This window comes from Toxorhynchites rutilus, unplaced genomic scaffold (genome assembly GCF_029784135.1).
Source record: "Toxorhynchites rutilus septentrionalis strain SRP unplaced genomic scaffold, ASM2978413v1 HiC_scaffold_64, whole genome shotgun sequence".
Taxonomy (NCBI): domain Eukaryota; kingdom Metazoa; phylum Arthropoda; class Insecta; order Diptera; family Culicidae; genus Toxorhynchites; species Toxorhynchites rutilus.
Window position 1 is genome coordinate 1 of NW_026600129.1, and position 19,559 is coordinate 19,559.

Genomic DNA, 19,559 nt, shown 5'->3' on the forward strand with positions numbered 1-19,559 from the left:
AGTATCCCTTTCCGTGTTTGTTTTCTCCAGCCAGCAATCAATTAATCAATCGGCATATGGTTATAGTTTTGTGTTACTTTATTGATAAACCCTAGAGTGTAGAGAGAATAAATTCCGTCATCATCCCGTGGTGAAGAATACAGTAGCAGATCGGCACCTACGGTTAGCTAAAGTTTGATAAAGTTCCGGTGAATTGCGAATTTCGAAAAAAAAAAAGAAAAAAAAACACTTGCCAAGTTTTCCAAGTGTGTGTAGTGCCTAAAGTTGCAAGAAAAAGAAGAAGATACGGATTTAGGAAGTTTTGGTGATTACAGTTGGGTAAGTAAACAAAAACTTTAAAACTATTCTATTGTACGACTCACCTTGTCACAAAACAAACGTCAAAATAATTCACCCCTATTCGTGTGAAGCAATTTACTTTCTATCGAATTGGAAAATGCGAAAGCAGTTTTTTTTTATTGTTAAAATTTAAATGAAAATAACTTGATGTATAGTGAACCTGTTCACGAATCAATACGGTGCTCCTAATCGCATAGTGTCTCAAGCAACAAAATCTTTGTTTGTTAAAAGTGAAAAGTGTTGATCTTTTCGGATACATATTGCTGCCATTAATTACACATTTATAGCATCTATGGCAAAAGTACTGTTTAAAAAAAATAAATAAATAAATAAATAAATAATTTCGATCAGTACGACGCCTATGCCCAAATTTAATACGACCGGAAGAGTTAAAACTGAATGAAGTTAAAACAATATATATATATATATTTTCTGGAGTTTATATCAATTATATCTTTTTTTTCCCCAATAACGTCTAAAAATACACAATAGCAATATAACAGATATATTTTAACAAAAATTGTCCTGACATACTCCTAACGTTTTCTTTTAAATTTCCTTGCATCTCCACCAAAACTTTATCCATAATATAATCGTCTTCTATTTGAGAAGAAGATTGTTTGGATCTGTCAAATTAACTAATTATATTTATTTATTGAAATTGATATTATGATATGAAAAATAAATGAAGAAAGGTATTATTGTGTTAGGGATAGTGAATCGGGAAAATTCAATGTGCGAGACCTGAAAATATACGAATTACTGCGATGTTCATATATAAATAAAAAAGACATTAAATATTATAATGATACAAAACTATGAACTATGAACTTTGAGAATATTAACTATACCTTTGTTATCGTGTTTCCATGTATCAAAAGAAAATGTATTTTTCATCAAATTATCTCAATTTTACCCGTTGAATTAAAATTATGAAGATTTTTTGTAAACTGATGATAATAAAATATAAATAAAATATTAATAAAAACCAAAATCAAGTGTATTCATAATTATCAAAAAAAATAGATCTCTATTTTAAACATGGTTTAATTAGTCATGCGTTTTGATAATCTAATATCTACTGTTTCATAATGCGTTGGTTCAAACTTGCATTGATGTCTGAATATATATTTGAAAGCGAAGAAATATGATATTGCTGTATTGTGCAGTGGTGATTGAGAATTTACGTACATGATCGTATCTTCAGATAAGAATTGTTATAAAAGGGATTTCTGGAATTTTTTTTTCTCCTCCCGAAAATGAAATTCAAAATACAATAGAAAAAAAAATGTATGTTTTATTTACGATATGCATTTAACAATTTTCCATTTGAGAAGAAGTTGCTGAAGAAGAAGCATAAAAAGTTTGGCTCTATTGAATTAACATGGTTAAAAATCGTCCATAATATATCCATGAAGGCTTATCATTGGTACTCATAGTAATTTTGAATCGTTGGGTTTTGTTTAAATATTCAAAATGGATTTCAAAGTTTCATACGAGCGATTCATTCAAAATGTGAAGTACCAGTTAATAAGAATCGAGAAGAACATTGAGAAGGAAGTTTCCGAGTGGGAAATTAAACTTGCCCCATCAGATCGAGTTAGCGTCAAAGCGAACGTGCTCGATAGCAAGGGTACAACATTTAAGGATCACGAATGTAAACTGGAATCTAAAATCGTCGAATTTGAACAAAGAGTTGTAAAGCTTGAAAAGGAGAAGGATCGCATGAAATTAGACATACTGAATCTCAAGCAAGAAAAAAGCGTATTATCGAATAAGCTGAATCATTTTCAAGAGCTAAAACTATTCGAACATAGATTGAATAAAACTCTAGAACGAAAAATTCGTAATAAAACTGATTTAAAGGCACAAGTTTCTAATAATTTACAAGAGATTGGTCGATTGGAGAAACAGCTCAAAAATGAGAAAAACTTCCACTCAGCTATCGAGAAGGAGAAAAAATCGCTGGAGAGAAAAATCGAAGAGCTACAGAGACAAACCACCGAGTCCAATAAAGCAAATACCCAAAACTTAAAGCCTCTTAAAGCCAAAAAGATGATGAAGAAGAAGAAAGCAAACCAGGAAAATATTTATAAGTGTAAATCCAGGCTGAAAGAGAGTAAAACGAAACTAAAATATGCAGACCGTGAAAAATTCCCAATTGGCTGAAAAAAACTTTTTGTTGGTAGAAAGAAATCGGAAAACATCTGAAGAGATAAAAAACTGTGAACATCGTTTCAGGTAGTCGAGGATGCCCTCAAGCAAGAGAAAAAGAAAACCCAGGAAGTAAACACGCTACTGAAAAAATGGAAGGAAAAATTTCACGAACTGGAAGAAAAAATTCAAACGACAGTGCAAAACCAGGCTGCATATGAATTTCCAATGGTAACGGCGATACAATGTATCCCGGAATTCCATGGCAAATCAGAAGAGTTGCAGCCTTTTTTGATGCAGATTGATTATTTTTCAAATGCCTTTCCTGAAAATGCTGACCAACAACCACTACTAAATGTAGTATATACAAAACTAAAAGGCGAGGCTCTCATGCGTCTTCATCATATATAAGGCGACACATGGGTCAATGTGAAACAAAATTTAAAAAATGGTTTTCAATTACAAAAAAGTATTGGAGCAATTATCAAGGAGATTGAAACACTTAAACAAGGCTATCATGAATCTTATGACAGATATAAAACACGAGCAAATAAATTGTATAGGCTCGTAAGCACTATGCCAGAACACGGAAATGAATCTTATGCAAACGCAGCTTTGAGAAAGCATTTCTTAAGGGGTCTCAGAAGTAGAGCTTTACCTTGACAGGAAAATCACAACGGGATAAAACATTCCCTGACTGGCTTCAGAAAGAAATCGATGAGGAGGAAGAACTACACGAGATCCACAACAGACTGCAGTCAACAAGGATGAGAACATCGCAACAACAGAATAATTACAATAGAAGCACACAAGCCAACAACTACAACAATCGTAATAACAAAAACAACAGAAGAGGAAATAATAACGATTATAGAGAACAACGCAACAATTATCGAGGAAATAACAATAACTACAGAGGGAATAAGAGCAATTATCGAAGAAATAATTTCAATTTTGGAAAATCGGAACTCGAAACTTCGATAACAATAACGGCTATAATAATAACAACAATTCCAATCCCAACGAAAACTATAGGGAAAATAATACAAAAATAACAACAATAATTACAGGCGACATAAGGATAACCAGAATAGCTAAGCTATCTCTGTTAGGGTAGCCATGGTTAACAGATACAAAAGAAAAAAAGATTATTTAGGGGGAAAATAAATCGGTGGAATAATTAATGAAATCATAGAAGAGATAGAATAATAGGAAGAAAAAGGGAATAATAGGAAGAAGAAGGGTTTTTTTAAAGAAAAAAAAATTACATGATAACCCTCATAACTCATTGGACACGAGAATACTTATATGTTTTTAATTATTATTGGATTGAGGCAGTTGAATACGCAACCTAATCGACTCAAGAATCTATCAACCACTTCTGAGGAAACTATAAAATCAAAGAGGATTGAGAAAACAAATGAGTAAAGCGAATCCATTAAATTTTTTTTAAAAAGAATCAAGATACACGTAAAAATATTTTAGAAACATTTGAAAGAAATATATATTTATACATAATAATAATCATATTAAATGGTTCTCAAGCAATAAATATATACCTTTATTTCAATTATTTGTATGAGATGAATAAGAGTGAGAAGACAAGGGAGACGTCCCAGTATGAATGAAAAAATGCATGAATAAAATATCTCAATATATTATATTAACACCATATAGGAAAAAGTAATTATGGATTGTGTGTATGTGTGCTAGTGTTTGCGTTTCTATGTGCGTTTTTTTCAGTTACGTTTATAAAAGCGAGATTTGAAAGAAAAAAAAATAAAATGTGGGAATCCTAACCAATGAAATACATATATATGTAAGAGAACGAAGATTTAATAGGAGAAATAGTGACATCCTCCAAATATAAATAAAAATAAATGAATGGTAATAAAATGAAACATTAAAATACAAAATGAATATTAAAAGTGAAAAGAGGAATAAGTGCACAGCACTTACATACCAGAAGCATGAAAGTGTTCAAAAACAAATTTACATATTTTAAAGGAAGATATAAACATAATAAAAAAAACAAATGTTCGAATCAAACAGAGATAAATTGACAAAAAAAAAATTTAAAATATTTCCTAACTACATGGTTTGATTGAGAAAATATAAATGATAAACCAGATGGCACAAAATTGAATTTATTACATCATCATCTTAACTGTATGAAAAGGATGCATGAGTAGATACGGAATAAATGCACAAGGGAGGCGCCCCCGGAATGTTAACGAATATACCGTAAAAAAAAAAGATTCATTTATAATTTGCCGTTATGGAGAAGAAGTAATATAAGAGAAAATATAAAAGTAAAGAGGTGAACCTCTCATAAATAAAGAAATATAGGTGATATGTCTATCATTTTCACAGCTAACTACTAAAACAAATTAACTATTATATTTTGGTGTATTTTTTTTTGTTTATATATCCATAATAAATAAAGTTCCAAATATTTTCACAGATCCCACCTAGGACCTACAAAAAGAGGGGGGAAAGACCGCATCCACGGTTTATTTTTAGGACTAGAACCGGAGTGACATTCCGCATCCGTGGAGAAGAAGAAAAGAGTGATAGATGCACCAATCAACAGAGGAACGGTAAGAATGGAAGGAATGGGTGGTAAAGAAAAAAAAATAAATAAACAAAAACACAACCATTAAAAAAAAAAAAGAGAAGCAAAGCATTATGAAAACGCAAACTTTGGCGTGAAAAAAAGAAAAAAAAAGCATGTAAAACACATTGTTCTTGTGTTAATAATTCTACCTGAAAAAAATACGGCGTACAACGTGCTTGTATGGATAACGATTATAAATTATACAAGAAATTATAAAAAAAAGAAAAAAAACAAATATGACATGCATAGAAAAGTTATCTGAATAAGCAGATGAATATAAATACGTAGAAATGAGAGTAACCAATAATAATTTGAATATTACAAATTATAAAATCATACTAAAAAACAAAAAAAAAACAAATTGAGAAAAAAAAAGAAACGTTATACAAAAAAAAATGGGTGGGTTATATCTATGATATAACCGCAAGGTTGACGTGGAACTACCTTAGCTTAGCAATCATTCGTTTGTATTGACTAAATTCTCGATTGAATGAAACAGTTTCCAAATTCAATTGAGTTCAATATATTTGCTCTGTGAGTGAAAAAAATGAACAAATGCCATGTAAAGTCAATTCATTTATTGTGATTGATTGTTCTTCGTTACAAGTAAATTTAATGACGGACCTTCTACGTTTGGTATGATGACTAGAACAAAATATATGTACGGAAGAATTATCAAACGTTTGATGAACCAGCCTAAGGCTGAAAATCTTTCCAATAAAGACGAAAAAAAAAATTATCAAACGATTATTTTATTTTACATTTCCCTCTGAAGTTTACATCCCAAAAGTGTACATACTTCTCGAATCTCGAATTTGCTTGAAACTGGGAAGTTCATTCGCTTCTAGTGTCTGCACGATTTTCCCAGGTTCCTAAGTTTAGAAGATCATGTTAGGACAGACATATTCCACTCTGCACAAAGGCAAGCGAGGACAAAAGTACTCGCAGTTTGCATTTATTTGCAGAGCCGATTTCCCCAGAAACCTCGGTTTTGAAGTCTGTGTTAGGGAAACACATTTCAATCGGAACAAAAATACCCCCGATTTGTATGAATTCGCAATGCCGATTTCCCCACGATCCATGGATTTGAAGCCTGTGTTAGGGAAACACATTCCAGTCGGAACAAAATACCCCCGACTTGCATGAATTTGAAATAACGATTTCTCCAGGCACCTTGGTTTAGAAATCTCTATTAGGGAACACATTTCGGTGGGAACAAAAGCTCCCCCTACTTTCGTGTGTTTGCAATGCCGATTTCGCTGCTTGGTTTTAAAGTCTGTGTTAGGGAACATTGTTCGATGAGAACAAAAGTCCCCTACTTTCATGTATTTGCAATGCCGATTTCCCCAAGGCTGCTTGGTTTTGATGGCTGTGTTAGGGAAACCGTAAATCGGGCCAATCAAAACGATGCAGTTAGGGCGTTTAGATAACACCTAATATTTTACAGTTATTCAATTGTTTATCTAATGAAAAACAACATTTTGTTAGTTGCGATAGATGCGTAGAAATATTCCCTATCGATTGATGCAAACATCTCTCCTATCCAGTACGAAATGTTCGAGCTATAAGCATTCGAAATCTTTCATTTTTTCCTGCATGTTCTGTGTTTAGGTTTTCATTTTACCGTCCATATATTCCGGTTAGACGTAGTCCCACGTCAAAAGAGAATATGTATGTAAACTGCACGGAAATGTAATCGAAATATATGTAAGGTGTTGTATATAGAATGAATAAATATCACACGATGGTCGCTCTGATGGTGCTACGATGGATTTTCAACGAGGAGCGAGACGTGGTCAGGCAGGCAAAGACAGATCTCAGCATACCGCTGATGGGAAGAGGAACGATTCGGCATCCCAGCCGGATGCTCGCAAGAAGAGGACGACGAGTCATGCGGAAGGTCGATGGTCAGTGGTGTTGGGGGCTGTTGGATAGACGAGCGAGGACAGCAAGCAGCAATTCGGGAATCGTGATCACCATATGATCATAAAGAAACTGAAATGAAAGCAGAACAATTCATGATGGAATTGAATTCCATAATTGGAGTAATGATTTTGTACACTTTACGTTGAAGTAAAAGACTACAACAGTCTCAAAAATGAATATTTTTCGCCGGAAACTGATAATACTGTTAAAGATGAACAGGAGGCACATGATGTTAAAATATTGATGAAAGATGAACGAAAAGCCATTAAATGAATGGAAAAACTATATTGCAAACATTACAATTGAAATGCAAATTAAATTATAAAAACTGATAAACAAAATCAATTTCAATCCAACAATGGAAGGCGTGGTGAAATGATGGACCGTTCTAAAGGTTGTTCAGGAATCGGATGAGACAACGCAACGCGAAGGAGACAAACAGTAACCCACACCTGGTACCAGAGACCAACCAATTGACGAGTCACCAGTCGACGGATTTACGGAGCGGAAGAGGAGTAGCCGGTGAACAGTGAGAATCTTATATAAAATAAAAATTTATGCAAATGTTTGAAAAAAAAAATATTATATTTACAAATATATATTATATTTACAATTTACATTATATTTACAAAACATTATGTTTACATTTTATTTACAATCAGGAAAAATTCAAAAAAAAAAATACACATTCATATATATAAAAAAAACTATTGCAATATATATATAAAAAAAAGGAAGAAGGTTGATAACAATATTAGCAGGTAGATAGGAAATCTAACCTTTCGAACCAATTTTAGGGAAAACTCATCTAGTTTCCCCTAAAACTCATTGAGTAGGGGGATATGCAGCAACCAAAAACCAGACGGGTTTTGTATACCCAAAATTATCAATAGGCTCGAGCCTAAATAAATAGATCTCTCTTGCACGATCCATATTGAGGATTATGTTAGTCATAAATAGATAGGTCTGGTTAATCCTGAATAAACAAAAAACATCTTTATCGCACGATCCTTATTGAGGATCGTGTGAGTCAGTTTTATGATAAGGCCGGTCGATGCCGGGCCTAAATAAATACATCCCTCCCGCACGATCCTTGTTTGTGGATCGTGTGATTCATAGGTCTAGTTTTAAGATAGGAATTTTTGTTTATGTTTTGGTGTTACGATAGCGGGGAGCTTATCGTAAGTTCGTTTTGTTCATTATAAACAAAGTTGGTTTCGTTAAGATGAATCAGAAAAATAAAAGGGAGTCGGTAGTTAGACGCGAAAGAGGACGGTCATTGTCCCTCGTAATAGAACATAAAGAAATCCAGTTGCCTAGACCGCTGGGCAACGCCTCTCAAACGCTCGGCCTCACACATCTTTGATGACCCGACAGAAGCTACGGGAGCTCGGATGGGATGTCCTATTGCACCCACCGTATAGTCCGGACCTGGCTCCAAGTGATTATCATCTCTTCCGGTCCATGCAAAATGCTCTTGGTGATACTAAGTTGGCCTCAAAAGAGGCTTGCGAAAACTGGCCGTCTGAGTTTTTTGCAAATAAGGTGGGGGGAGGGGTTTATAGGGGGGGGGGGGGGGTCATAATGAAGTTGCCTTCTTAATGGCAACAAGTTTGCGAACAAAACGGCGCAAATTTGACTTGAATTGGATAATTTTCAGTATGTTAAATAAAGCGTCAAATTTAGATCAGAAATACGACATTTCTTTTTCCCCAACCCTATATTTATCACTAACCACAATACTACTGGAAAGCTTATGCCCAGTTATCTTAAGCAGGCATCAAAAATACTCATGTTTTGTCAATTCTCGATTTCATTTGGAATTGCTCACAATGTCATCCATGCGATTGACAATTGGTTCGGGCGTTTACGACTTTACGTGAATAAAAACTTACGACTCTACGTGAAGAAAAATTTCACAATAAAAGTTTTTTTTACACTTTGATACTTTTAATACAAATTTTCGCTTTTTATCGAATTTCGTTTTCGAGTAGTGATTTTTGACGTAGAACTACTTCTTTCATTTCGCACCCTTAATAAAAGAAGTAGTTCTACGTCAAAAATCAACATAAAATCAGAAAACAGGTCACGTTTTCATGAAATAAAGTTAACTATTTTCGACGCGAATGGATTTAGGCGATTCACATACCAAACGAATCGGAATTTCCCTAAGATTTGTTTAATATGCTATACATTACTGGTGTGTAAGTGGTTAAAAGTTATAGAAACTATATGCGTTTCCATTTTCCCATACATTTGTTCTGTCCATTTGTGTGCTTTCCCGAACAGAGCTGTCAATAACGAGCAACTTATCGACAAGTAACGAAGGGGAAATCGTAAGATTAAAAGTCTCCGTGATCAAAGGAAAAGGAGAAGAACGAAGGGGAATATTTGTCTAGAGTATAAACAGTGGATCTCGCTGAGGCAAACTTTCAGTCTCATTATGTTTTCAAAGCAATGAACATCGCTTGTTTTCCTTGTTTTGCGTCATCCTTTCTTCCTTTCGGATTGAGCTGTGGACGCGACCAAATTACTTACTCACTGATGTCTCTGGCATTGCAATCATTGCATCATACTGACTCAATTGCATTAAGATTTTGAGCTGTACGATATAACTGCGTCACGAATTTGATAGTCGCTAGGGGCGAGGTCTGGGGAGCAAGGAGGATGCTCGAACACTTAATCGCGGTTCTTAGTCGTTCCAAAACTTCACAATAGTACGGTGATGAAACAGGCGTTCGGCGGTCAACGATTCGATAACACTGAAGGAATTTGTGACGCAGCTACATCGTACTTCAAAAAGTTGGACGCTACGCACTTCGCGCTAGGAATGGAAAAACTCGTGCCACGCTATGAAAAATGTGTCGAATGTTACGGCGATTATGTAGAAAAATAGAAAATAAAACGTAGATTACGAAAATCACCTTGTTTTTTGTCTTAACTATATTTTTCCGCGATTTCTGAGGCACTGAAACTTATTTTTTGAACCACCCTCGTATATGACTCCAAACAGTAAACAGTACGTGAGCCCCCAGAGCGCGAGCCATGCTTTATGCTGCCTACGCTCAATTTGCACTGGTTGGGATAGGGTTACCAGAGCCCCGGTTCTATGTGTTACAAAAATCGTCATCGTTCCTCCATCAACACACCTCGAAAATGACATACATATTTCTATCCATTGCCATTTTTGAATTTCGGAAAATCAGGCGTAGTTATGGTAAGATTTGATGGGGTTTTTGAGTTACGTTGAATTGTTACCGAAACTACGTTGGAAACAACGTTACTCTTAGTAGAGAGCGCTATGTTTAAATATGTTTAAATATGCAAAACATTCACTATAATGACTGAGAATGGTTACGGTTTCTATTTTCAATTAAATCACATATTGTTATTTCACTCTCTTTTTTTTCGATATTACAGGCGTCAAAAACCTCACGGTGAGAAAGAAGTGGTTTTGAAATCTCCTAAGCCATCGCTGATGTTGGGAGCACCACCACGATTGGCGTACCCGCTCGTTGTGTTTATGATTCGTGAAACGGAGCAAGACGAGATGCTGCACCCCGATGAGACAGTATGTAAAAAACGGCACTTAGTTTATCAACAACTTACTGCGAGACTTTCACCCAAAACTTTCATTCTCACCCTTCTTTCTGCAGAAGAACCCGTGTCTTGTTCGTTGTGAAAACCTGCTATAATTACCCTTACTTTCACTCAAAAACATAGCTCGAAAGTGGAATCAAGTTATGAATCATTTTGCACTTCCTCCAACAATGTAGTTTTTTTGAGTTGCATGCCGGAACACTTTAAAGTAAAATAAGATTGGAAAGTTTTTAAGATTTTTATCAAAATCTCTCTCTTAACATATGAACATTATGTGACAAGGAATAAATGTATTGTATCCTAATAACTGAACATGTCGTAAAATATGTTCCCTTTTAGCTTCGTAAAGATTTTGTAAAATTTTGCCTAATGTGGTTGATTCATTCGAAAATTTCAACCGAAAAGTTCGCGTATGTCATTACAAAAATGCGAAAAATTGTCATCGCTTAACTACCAAAACTTTTGCAAAATCCTGAACAACATACCTGGTGTGACTGCCAAGGTTTATTGATGTCAACGCACGGTATAAGCAATTTAATTCCGAGAGAGAGAAATATTATATGGCTCTCTATTTACAGTCAGCCGCTTGTTGCGTATAATTTATTTTCTTCGTAAACAAAACAAACTTGACATTGAAGCGGTAGCGTGTTTGTTACGGTATTGCTATAGGCGAATCTATAATCATTTTTCCTCAAAGTTTATATACAGTCAATCGCAAAATTGAGTGTACACATGCTACTTCACGATACTTTCCACTTATTCGGTACAAAATATTTTTAATATATTTATTCTTTTTATGCATATGAATTACTCGCACATTTAACTAGTTTAACAGTTTTTCGGCTAATTATTTAACACTAAGAGGTGAAAAAATATCAATTTGAGGAATTGAAAAATGAAGTGTAAACCTTAAATTTCTCGAAACAAACAAACCTTGTAAATAAGATCATTGCAAATTATCGTACTTTTTTTTGGCAATGTATAATGATAGTATTCAACCACTGCTTGGCCAGTGTTAGTTTTTGTTTTTTTTATTAATGATTGAAAAACTTTTCATCAAAATGGTAAGAGAAGAGAAATATATATTGTTACACGTACAATGATAACGAGTGAAACCTGTAATGGAAAAATGGCGGGAAATAGCAGCTGCGAATGAACCCCCTCTACAGTAAAAAAATCATAAACGAGTGGAAACACGAAGGAACCATGGGAAATCTCTCGGGTAGAGAACACAAATGATCCTGTCTTCTGATGATGAACGATTAATTGTGCGAACAATTCGAAAGAAACCTGACTACCGAAGTCAGCACCATTGAGAGTTTACTGCTAGCGCAGATACTGTTCGGAAAGTCGCATACAGGAACAGTCTAAGAGGTCGTGTTACCCGTAAAAAGTATTTCATCTCAAAGAAGAATATGAAAAAAAACCACTACAGTTTGCTAAGGCTATGTAAAGGGACCTAAGGAGTTTTGGAACAAGGTCGGATCGGATACAGATGAGACGAAAACCAATCTCTTTGGATCGGATGAAAGACAGATGGAGGAAACCAGGACCTGTGCTCTAGATTCAGCATTTGATTACCACAGTAAAACACGGCGGCGGCGGCCAAATGATGTATGACACGATGGCGGCTTCTTGAACTGGAACCATGGAGTTTATCGATTCGGCGATGGAAAGATGGCTTAATTGAACATCCTGAAACGTAATCTGCAGTCTCCCGTGCATAAATTGGGTCTATCTCTAGTTTACTACTTTCATCAGAATAATGACCCCAAACAAACCGACCAAATCGTGCGGGAGCGCCTGCTCTATAATGTATATAATGAACACTAGTGATCATCTATGGTGGGAAATCAAGAAGGAGATCTGGGAGAGCATTCCGTCTACAGTGGCAAGAAAACTCGCGCGAAATCGGTGCTTGAAGGCAGCGTTGGACGCCAAAGAAGGCCATACCAAATACTAGGGGATTGATTTTTATTATCTGTTCACATTTCTGAACTGATTTCAATTTTCTTTTTAAGAAAAACTTGAACTGTGCGTTCAATTTTGCCACGCCTGATTTAAAGTTTTTTATTTGTTTTTTGAACATAAAGTAGGAATGTGAACATTTTGAGAGAGAAAAAAGGATCGATTATACGCTGAATATAAGTCGCTTTTAATTATTTACTTTTTAACCACGAAAAAATAACAAACCAACACGGGCTGTACACTCTATTTTGCGATTGACTGTAAATATCGCGCGTAGAATGGGTCTGAATGTTAAAAACGAATTTCAAAAAAATGGTTTTGAGAAACACTAGTTTGTGTTAAGTTTACCATGAAAATAAACTTCATGGTAAAAGGGAACCATTGAAATGTTAAGCAAATCCTTCTTATTTTGCACCGCCAGGGACTCGAAGATAGCAAACTCCCTTGCTTTATTCTGAAAGTCTACTTCTCAATTTCTTTTTTCTGCCCGAGTATAAATAGAGGCGAATGTTCCAACAAAAATACCAGGCTTGATTTACCGAAATCTTCATTACGAAGTACGAAACTTGGATTCTGTAGTGATCCATGCGATTAACGCCTATATTAGGCAGTGACATCAATATTGTCAGCGAGAAAAAAATAATTTTTTCGTTGCACTTGGAATATTATTTTAATATTTTGCGTAACCAAAGACTTCTCAAGGTATCTGGGAATACTCCAATTTGTTTTAGGATTGCAAAAAATGTACAATATTAATTTTGGAGTCATTTTTATGTAGAATAACCTCGATTTTAGAGCGCCGGCAGAAAAGTCAGTTTTTTACGCTGCACTAGAAATATGGTAAATCACTGAAATAATCAGTATCGCTGTAATATATATTGTTTTGATTTTTGCATAACCAAAAGCGCAATAGAGTAAATTTACAAGGCAGTATTTTTGAGCTTCAATTTTTCCAACTGTTTCAATAGTTAAATTTTTTTTAAATGTAAATATGTGTTATTCCTCATGTAAGGATTATGTTGTCTGAAGTTGGAGTCGATTCGTTGCCTAGTTTCCACGGCCTTATAAAGGGGTAACGGACAGTCGCAGCTATATCCAGTATTCCGAAAAATACTTACATATGTGCACGCGATGTTCAAATTCCATGTTTTTGTTGTACACACATGTACATGCTTTTCGTTAGTGTTTAATGTTCATCTCAAACACGCCCAATGATGCGCAAACATAAACATGTACAGATGACACGCATTTCTCACATCATAAACAAACACATCATGTACAAAACATACCAACCGTTGTCCGATATTCATTGATCTTCGTTTCCTTTCATGCATGGAAAAAATATGTTTCTTCTAGAACATTTCTTTGTAGAATGCTTTTTGACAGAAACTAACTAGAAATTTAGTTCGTATTGCAAAAATTGCATGAACTCAGAGGCTATGAGTTTTCTGGTTGATTAAAATTTATTCCGGAAAATGTGTTGTTTTGAAAGACGAAAGTTACTTCCCTCTTTCGAAGACGCACATTCGCGGAAACGATCGATACTATTCCTTGGATAGTTCTACTGCATCTCCGAACATAAACTATAAGTTGAAACATAAGTTTGACGAGAAAGTGATGCTGTGCATTGCCATTTCCGAGAGAGGAATTTCTGAGCGATGGTTCAACCTCTCTAATTTGACTATCTATCAAGATGTGTACTAAAAAAAAATATATGTAAAAATGAATGTATGCACCGGTTGATAGTCAAGATCTGGGACACAGAACTGCTACCGAAGAAATGGAAAGACGAATCTGCCCTATCTATAAGAAAGTGACAAGCTGGATTATGGGAGCTATCGCACAATAACGATCCGGAATGGTGCCTACAAAATTCTGTCTCAGATCCTCTTTCGCCGTCTATCGTCAATAGTAAGTAGATTTGTGGGAATCTATCAGGCATGTCCGGTTGCTCGACGACGGACCACATTTTTACACTGCGGCAGATCCTCTAAAACTGCCGCGAGTATCAGGTCATACGCACAATATCGTCGTCGATTTCAAGGCCGCATAAGCTAAAATCGACCAAAGACAGCTATGGAGAATCATGGACGAACATGGCTTTTCCCGAAAGCTGACAAGACTGATTCAGGCAACGACGAACGATGTGCGGTGCAGTGTGCGGATCTCAGGCGATCTGTCGGAATCGTTTGAGACTCAGAGGAGACTTCGACAGGGCGATTGCCTCTCCTATCTCCTCTTCAACGTGGCGCTAGTAGGTGTTTGCGGAGAGCGGGCTCCAACATGTGGGGCATGATTTTCAACAAGTTCAGTCAGTTTATCTGCTTCGCCGACGACGTGGACATAATAGGAAGAACACATACGACAGTAGCGGACTTGTATACCCGATTGAAACGCGAAGCAGGTCTGATTGGGCTTGGTATCTTTGCGACTAAGACTAAATACATGCTAGCAGGAGCAACTAATCGCAACAGAGTTCTCATTGGTAGAAGTGCTGTGATCGACAGCGACGAGCTCGAGATGGTAGAGGAATTTATCTACCTTGGCTCGTTGACAACAACTGACAACGACAACAGCCGTGGCAGGAGTACCCCCGCTTACTCTTCGGTTCACAGAATTATCCTACAGATTTCTCATCCGTTGCAAGATCATGAATCCATTGGTGATTGATAACTTCGAAAATCTACTCCAGCTGACTCCTCAGTCAAGTTTTATGTCTTTATACCATGAGTACCTTACCCACGACGTGCACCCTTCACCAGGCATCTCCAACCAAGTTTGCTTCCCATACTTTTGCAATTCCTCTGTCATTTTTGATCTGTCCATGCGACAAAAAATCCATGGAATACCAGATCACCTATGCTCCAATGTTATTCCGTCGATATTTTCGGAAAAATATGGGAAAGTTGGATCTGATAAAATGTTCTTTACTGACGGTTCATACATAAACGGGTCCACTGGCTTCGGCATCTTCAATGAAAATTCCAGTGCCTCTTTCAAACTAAAAGATCCTTGTTCCGTGTATGTCGCAGAAATGGGTGCGATATACTATGCTCTAGGGATCATTGAAACACTGCCCATCGACCATTATTTTATTTTTTCAGACAGTCTCAGCTCAATAGAGGCAATCCGCTCAATGAAAGTTGATAAACGCTCATCTTATTTCCTAACAAGAATAAGACATCTATTGAGTGTTTTGGTCGAAAAATTATTCAAGATTACCTTAGCATGGGTTCCCTCTCATTGCTCGATTCCGGGGAATGAGAAAGCGGACTCGCTAGCTAAGGTGGGCGCTTCAGAAGGCACACTTTTTGAAAGGCAAATTGATTATAATGAATTTTTTCACATTCCTCGTCAGGACACACTCGTTAGTTGGCAGCGCATGTGGAGTGAAGATGAGTTCGGTCGTTGGTTACACACGATTATCCCTAAGGTCTCGACGAGTGCATGGTTTAAGGGATTGAATGTAGGTCGTGATTTCATTCGCGTGATATCTCGGCTTATGTCCAATCACTACAACCTAAACGCGCATCTCTATCGCATTGGGCTCGCAGCAAACAATCTTTGTGATTGTGGCGATGGCTACCACGACATCGAGCATGTTGTCTGGTCGTGTATCCGGTTCCATGCTGCTCGCTCTCAGCTCTCTAGAGCACTGAGAGCAAAAGGCAGACAATCGGATATTCCCGTCCGGGATATCTTAGGTAGCCGGGATCCTGATCTTCTGCTTCATCTATACCTGTTCCTCAGAAACGCCGATGTCAACGTTTAATGATGTTTCCTTCGTTGTGTCCCCGTTTCATATCCCTCCTAGCGATCGATAAACTTTTACTTAGTCGCGGCAATACATACACACACTCTTTACAGATGCACGGGCCAAAGATTGTGCAGTCCACTGATCATTCAACAAGAGCCAAAGGTTGTACCGCTCATGACAACTCTACACGAACTGATGATTGCGCCGGCTAGTGACCATTCTATCCTGGATTCCTCGAGTCGAGAAAGACGCACCACGCTAGATATGGGGTACAGACTAGGGAGCGTTGCTGATTAATGGTCAGCTGCATCCCAATAGGAAGTAGCCCGTGTCGGGCACACGTATAGAGCATCGAAGACTGCAATATACCAATTATGAGAACACTTGTAATACTAACCTCGAGCCAACCGCGAGTAATCGGTTACATATTACTAACATAGTTGTAAGACAAAATTTGTCAAAATATTGGACTCCCGGCCCCGTCAGGCTAACGCCACATGTGCCTTAATAAAAAATATATTTTGGAAAAAAAAAAAAAACAGCCGTGAAAATCGAAGACGCATAGTCAATGGAAGTCGCGCCTACTATGGGCTCCGCAAATCCTTAAGGTCCAACAAACTCCGACTCCGTACGAAGTGTACCATGTACAAAACCCCTAATTAAACCGGTTGTTCTGTATGGGACGGAGCATGGACAATGCTCGAAAAGGACTCGGAAACACCGAGTGCTCAAAAAAATATACGGTGGCGTACAGAAAAACTGAGTATGGAGCAGGAGAATGAACCACAAACTGGCGCAACTCTACGGCGATCCCAGCATCCAGAAAGTCTCCAAGGCTGGACGAGTGCGATGGGCAGGGCATGTTGCAAGATTGCCGGACAGCAGCCCTACAAAGATGGTGGTCGCATCGAGTCCGTTATAAACAAGAAGGAGGTGAGCCCAGTGAGCAAGGTGGTTGGAACAGGTGGAGTAGAACTTGGTGAGATTCGGTGCAGCCGGAAATTGGAGAACTTCAGCTATGAACCGAGTGCATTGGCGGAGCAATGTTATGAATCAGATCCAATCTCCAAACACTTAAATAATCACTGTTTAATATTATTACTGTACTATAGCACTCAAGTTGGATCTTCATTTAGTGAATCATCAACGGCTTCTCTACGTATCAGAGACACCTTCCAGTATACTTTGGTCATAGAATCAGACATCAAAATGGACAAAATTTCTCCCTATGAAGGCTGGTTTAAATTTGCTTCGTTTATAACATGTTTTACTGCTCTGGGGTCAGACGGACCACCGGTTGCTGCTGCTGAGGTGGACTCTCACACAATCTCTATATTCTGGTTAGACTCCTTCAAGTGGGAACGATGTCTTATTCTTAAATGCTCACTATGCATAATTTGATTTGATTCTATTCTTGTATTTAGAAGGCCGTAGTATAATAAGTTGATAACTATAGTGAATTCGCCATGCACCATGTTTATAAATCTCTTCAATTTTTCATAGGTCATTCTTGTGAATGTGGTTCATCTGAAGGATACGGTTTGCCCACTGCCGACATCTATACTTGCACAATATCTCAAACAAGCTTGTGGACAACTGTCGTCCTTGAAGGTAAGATATCCCCCTACAAGATATCGATAAGACGAGTTCAAATAGTACTAGGCAGGTAAATCATTAATGACAAATTGCATCGGATTGTCATGAGTGAACGGTACGCTATCTGCACCATGACAAGTAGAGTCTACCGGTGTAGTGTATTCCGTCACTAAGTTGATGAGGAGAGCGATGTATGAAAACACTACAAAAAATAACGGAAGGGGGATTGTTTACCTGGAGAGTCAAAGCGAGTCACAAACGTCTGAATTTCTGCATTTTATCAAAAATTTCAATGGTATTTAGTTGATACTGACTACCCGCTTTATTGGGAGATAAACGTATAGAAATAGGCTTATAAAAAAGACGAAACGTTCGCTACCTAAAATATCGTATTGAAAAGAGTTCGCAAACCATGCACAATCGTATTGTGTTCCGTTATAAACATAAGTACCATTTTTTACAGAAAATCGAAGAGGTTGGGTCAAAATTAGCTGTGTGGCCGATTTAGCATGGAACTCTCTAGGGTAAAATTTTCTCTATCCCATCGGTAGCAAAAAAGCTCCGATGGGATAGAGAAATTGCTCTGGGGGCAATTTTTAAACAGTTAAAACAAGTTTCAAATTATTGATCTATTTAGGAAAAACAACATTTTAAATGCACGAGAACGGTTAGTCTTAGAATAATACGTTATCATGTAGAATCACATGAAGATTCCATTTTTTATACTACTTTTCTTAAATAATCATAAAATCGTTTTCATAAAGTACTGAAATTCCATAAATTTTCAAATACTCATATCTTCATTTTGGTGTCACTTAATCAAACTTTGTTTAATTGAAAGGGCTTTCCATGAAAAATATACAAAAACAGGAAGTGGGTTATATCTATGGTATAACCGCAAGGATGACGTAGGACTATCGTTGATTTAGAGATCATTTGTATGAAGTTGAATCTGAATTCATTCTGAATGAATGAATATTTGGAGAACTTCGAAAACGAGAGCGTTACGTTGGAGGCACAAGGTTTTATGCATCCAATATTGGATACGGAAATATCCTACTGATGGGGAAGAATAATCTTCAGAAGCTATCCTGTTGATTGCGATTTATTGAAAAATCACAAAACCTAATGTATTTGGTCACAGTGTTACATGGATAGAAAACATTAAAATAAACTCTTTCATATGAATGTAATTTTAAATTCCCAGAGGAACTGGCAGATTATTTTCAGTAACGATTAGATATTTCCACATTTTCCTCGATACTGGAAGCCCACCAGTGGTTAATGCTAACTCGATAACCATCTGTTAATAGCACTTGATTGAAACATATTTGGTCACAGTGTTACATGGATAGAAAACATTCAAATAAACTCTTTCACATGAATGTATTTTTAAATTCCTAGAGGAACTGGCAGATTATTTTCCGGATCTTTCTCGATCCAAACGGAAAGAATTCCGTGCGTGTATGTGTGTGTGTGTAGCGGCTGCTTCGAGATCTTCCCGGGGAACCGTTTGTAGCATCACTCTCCTCCTGATAGATTCCCTTCTGGCCTAAGGTGCACAAACAGGCTCTTGGTGACACCGTTCATCCGCGCTTTCAT

The 19,559-nt window shown here is 36.8% G+C and overlaps 1 protein-coding gene across 2 annotated transcripts; it reads left to right on the forward strand.

Moving 5' to 3' along the window:
* The first annotated feature begins 64 nt into the window (after positions 1–64).
* On the forward strand, positions 65–19,113 carry LOC129782396 (uncharacterized). Of its 2 annotated transcripts, XM_055789612.1 has the most exons (4): positions 65–318; positions 4,958–5,093; positions 10,457–10,607; positions 17,865–19,113. In XM_055789612.1, the coding sequence occupies exons 2-4, from the start codon at positions 5,071–5,073 to the stop codon at positions 18,000–18,002; spliced, it is 312 nt and encodes a 103-aa protein (XP_055645587.1). In that variant the 5' UTR covers positions 65–318; positions 4,958–5,070; the 3' UTR covers positions 18,003–19,113. The 2 variants fall into 2 exon arrangements, 1 of the variants encoding a protein (XP_055645587.1); XR_008744554.1 differs by lacking the exon at positions 4,958–5,093 and having other exon boundaries at positions 78–318.
* Positions 19,114–19,559: the final 446 nt, after the last annotated feature.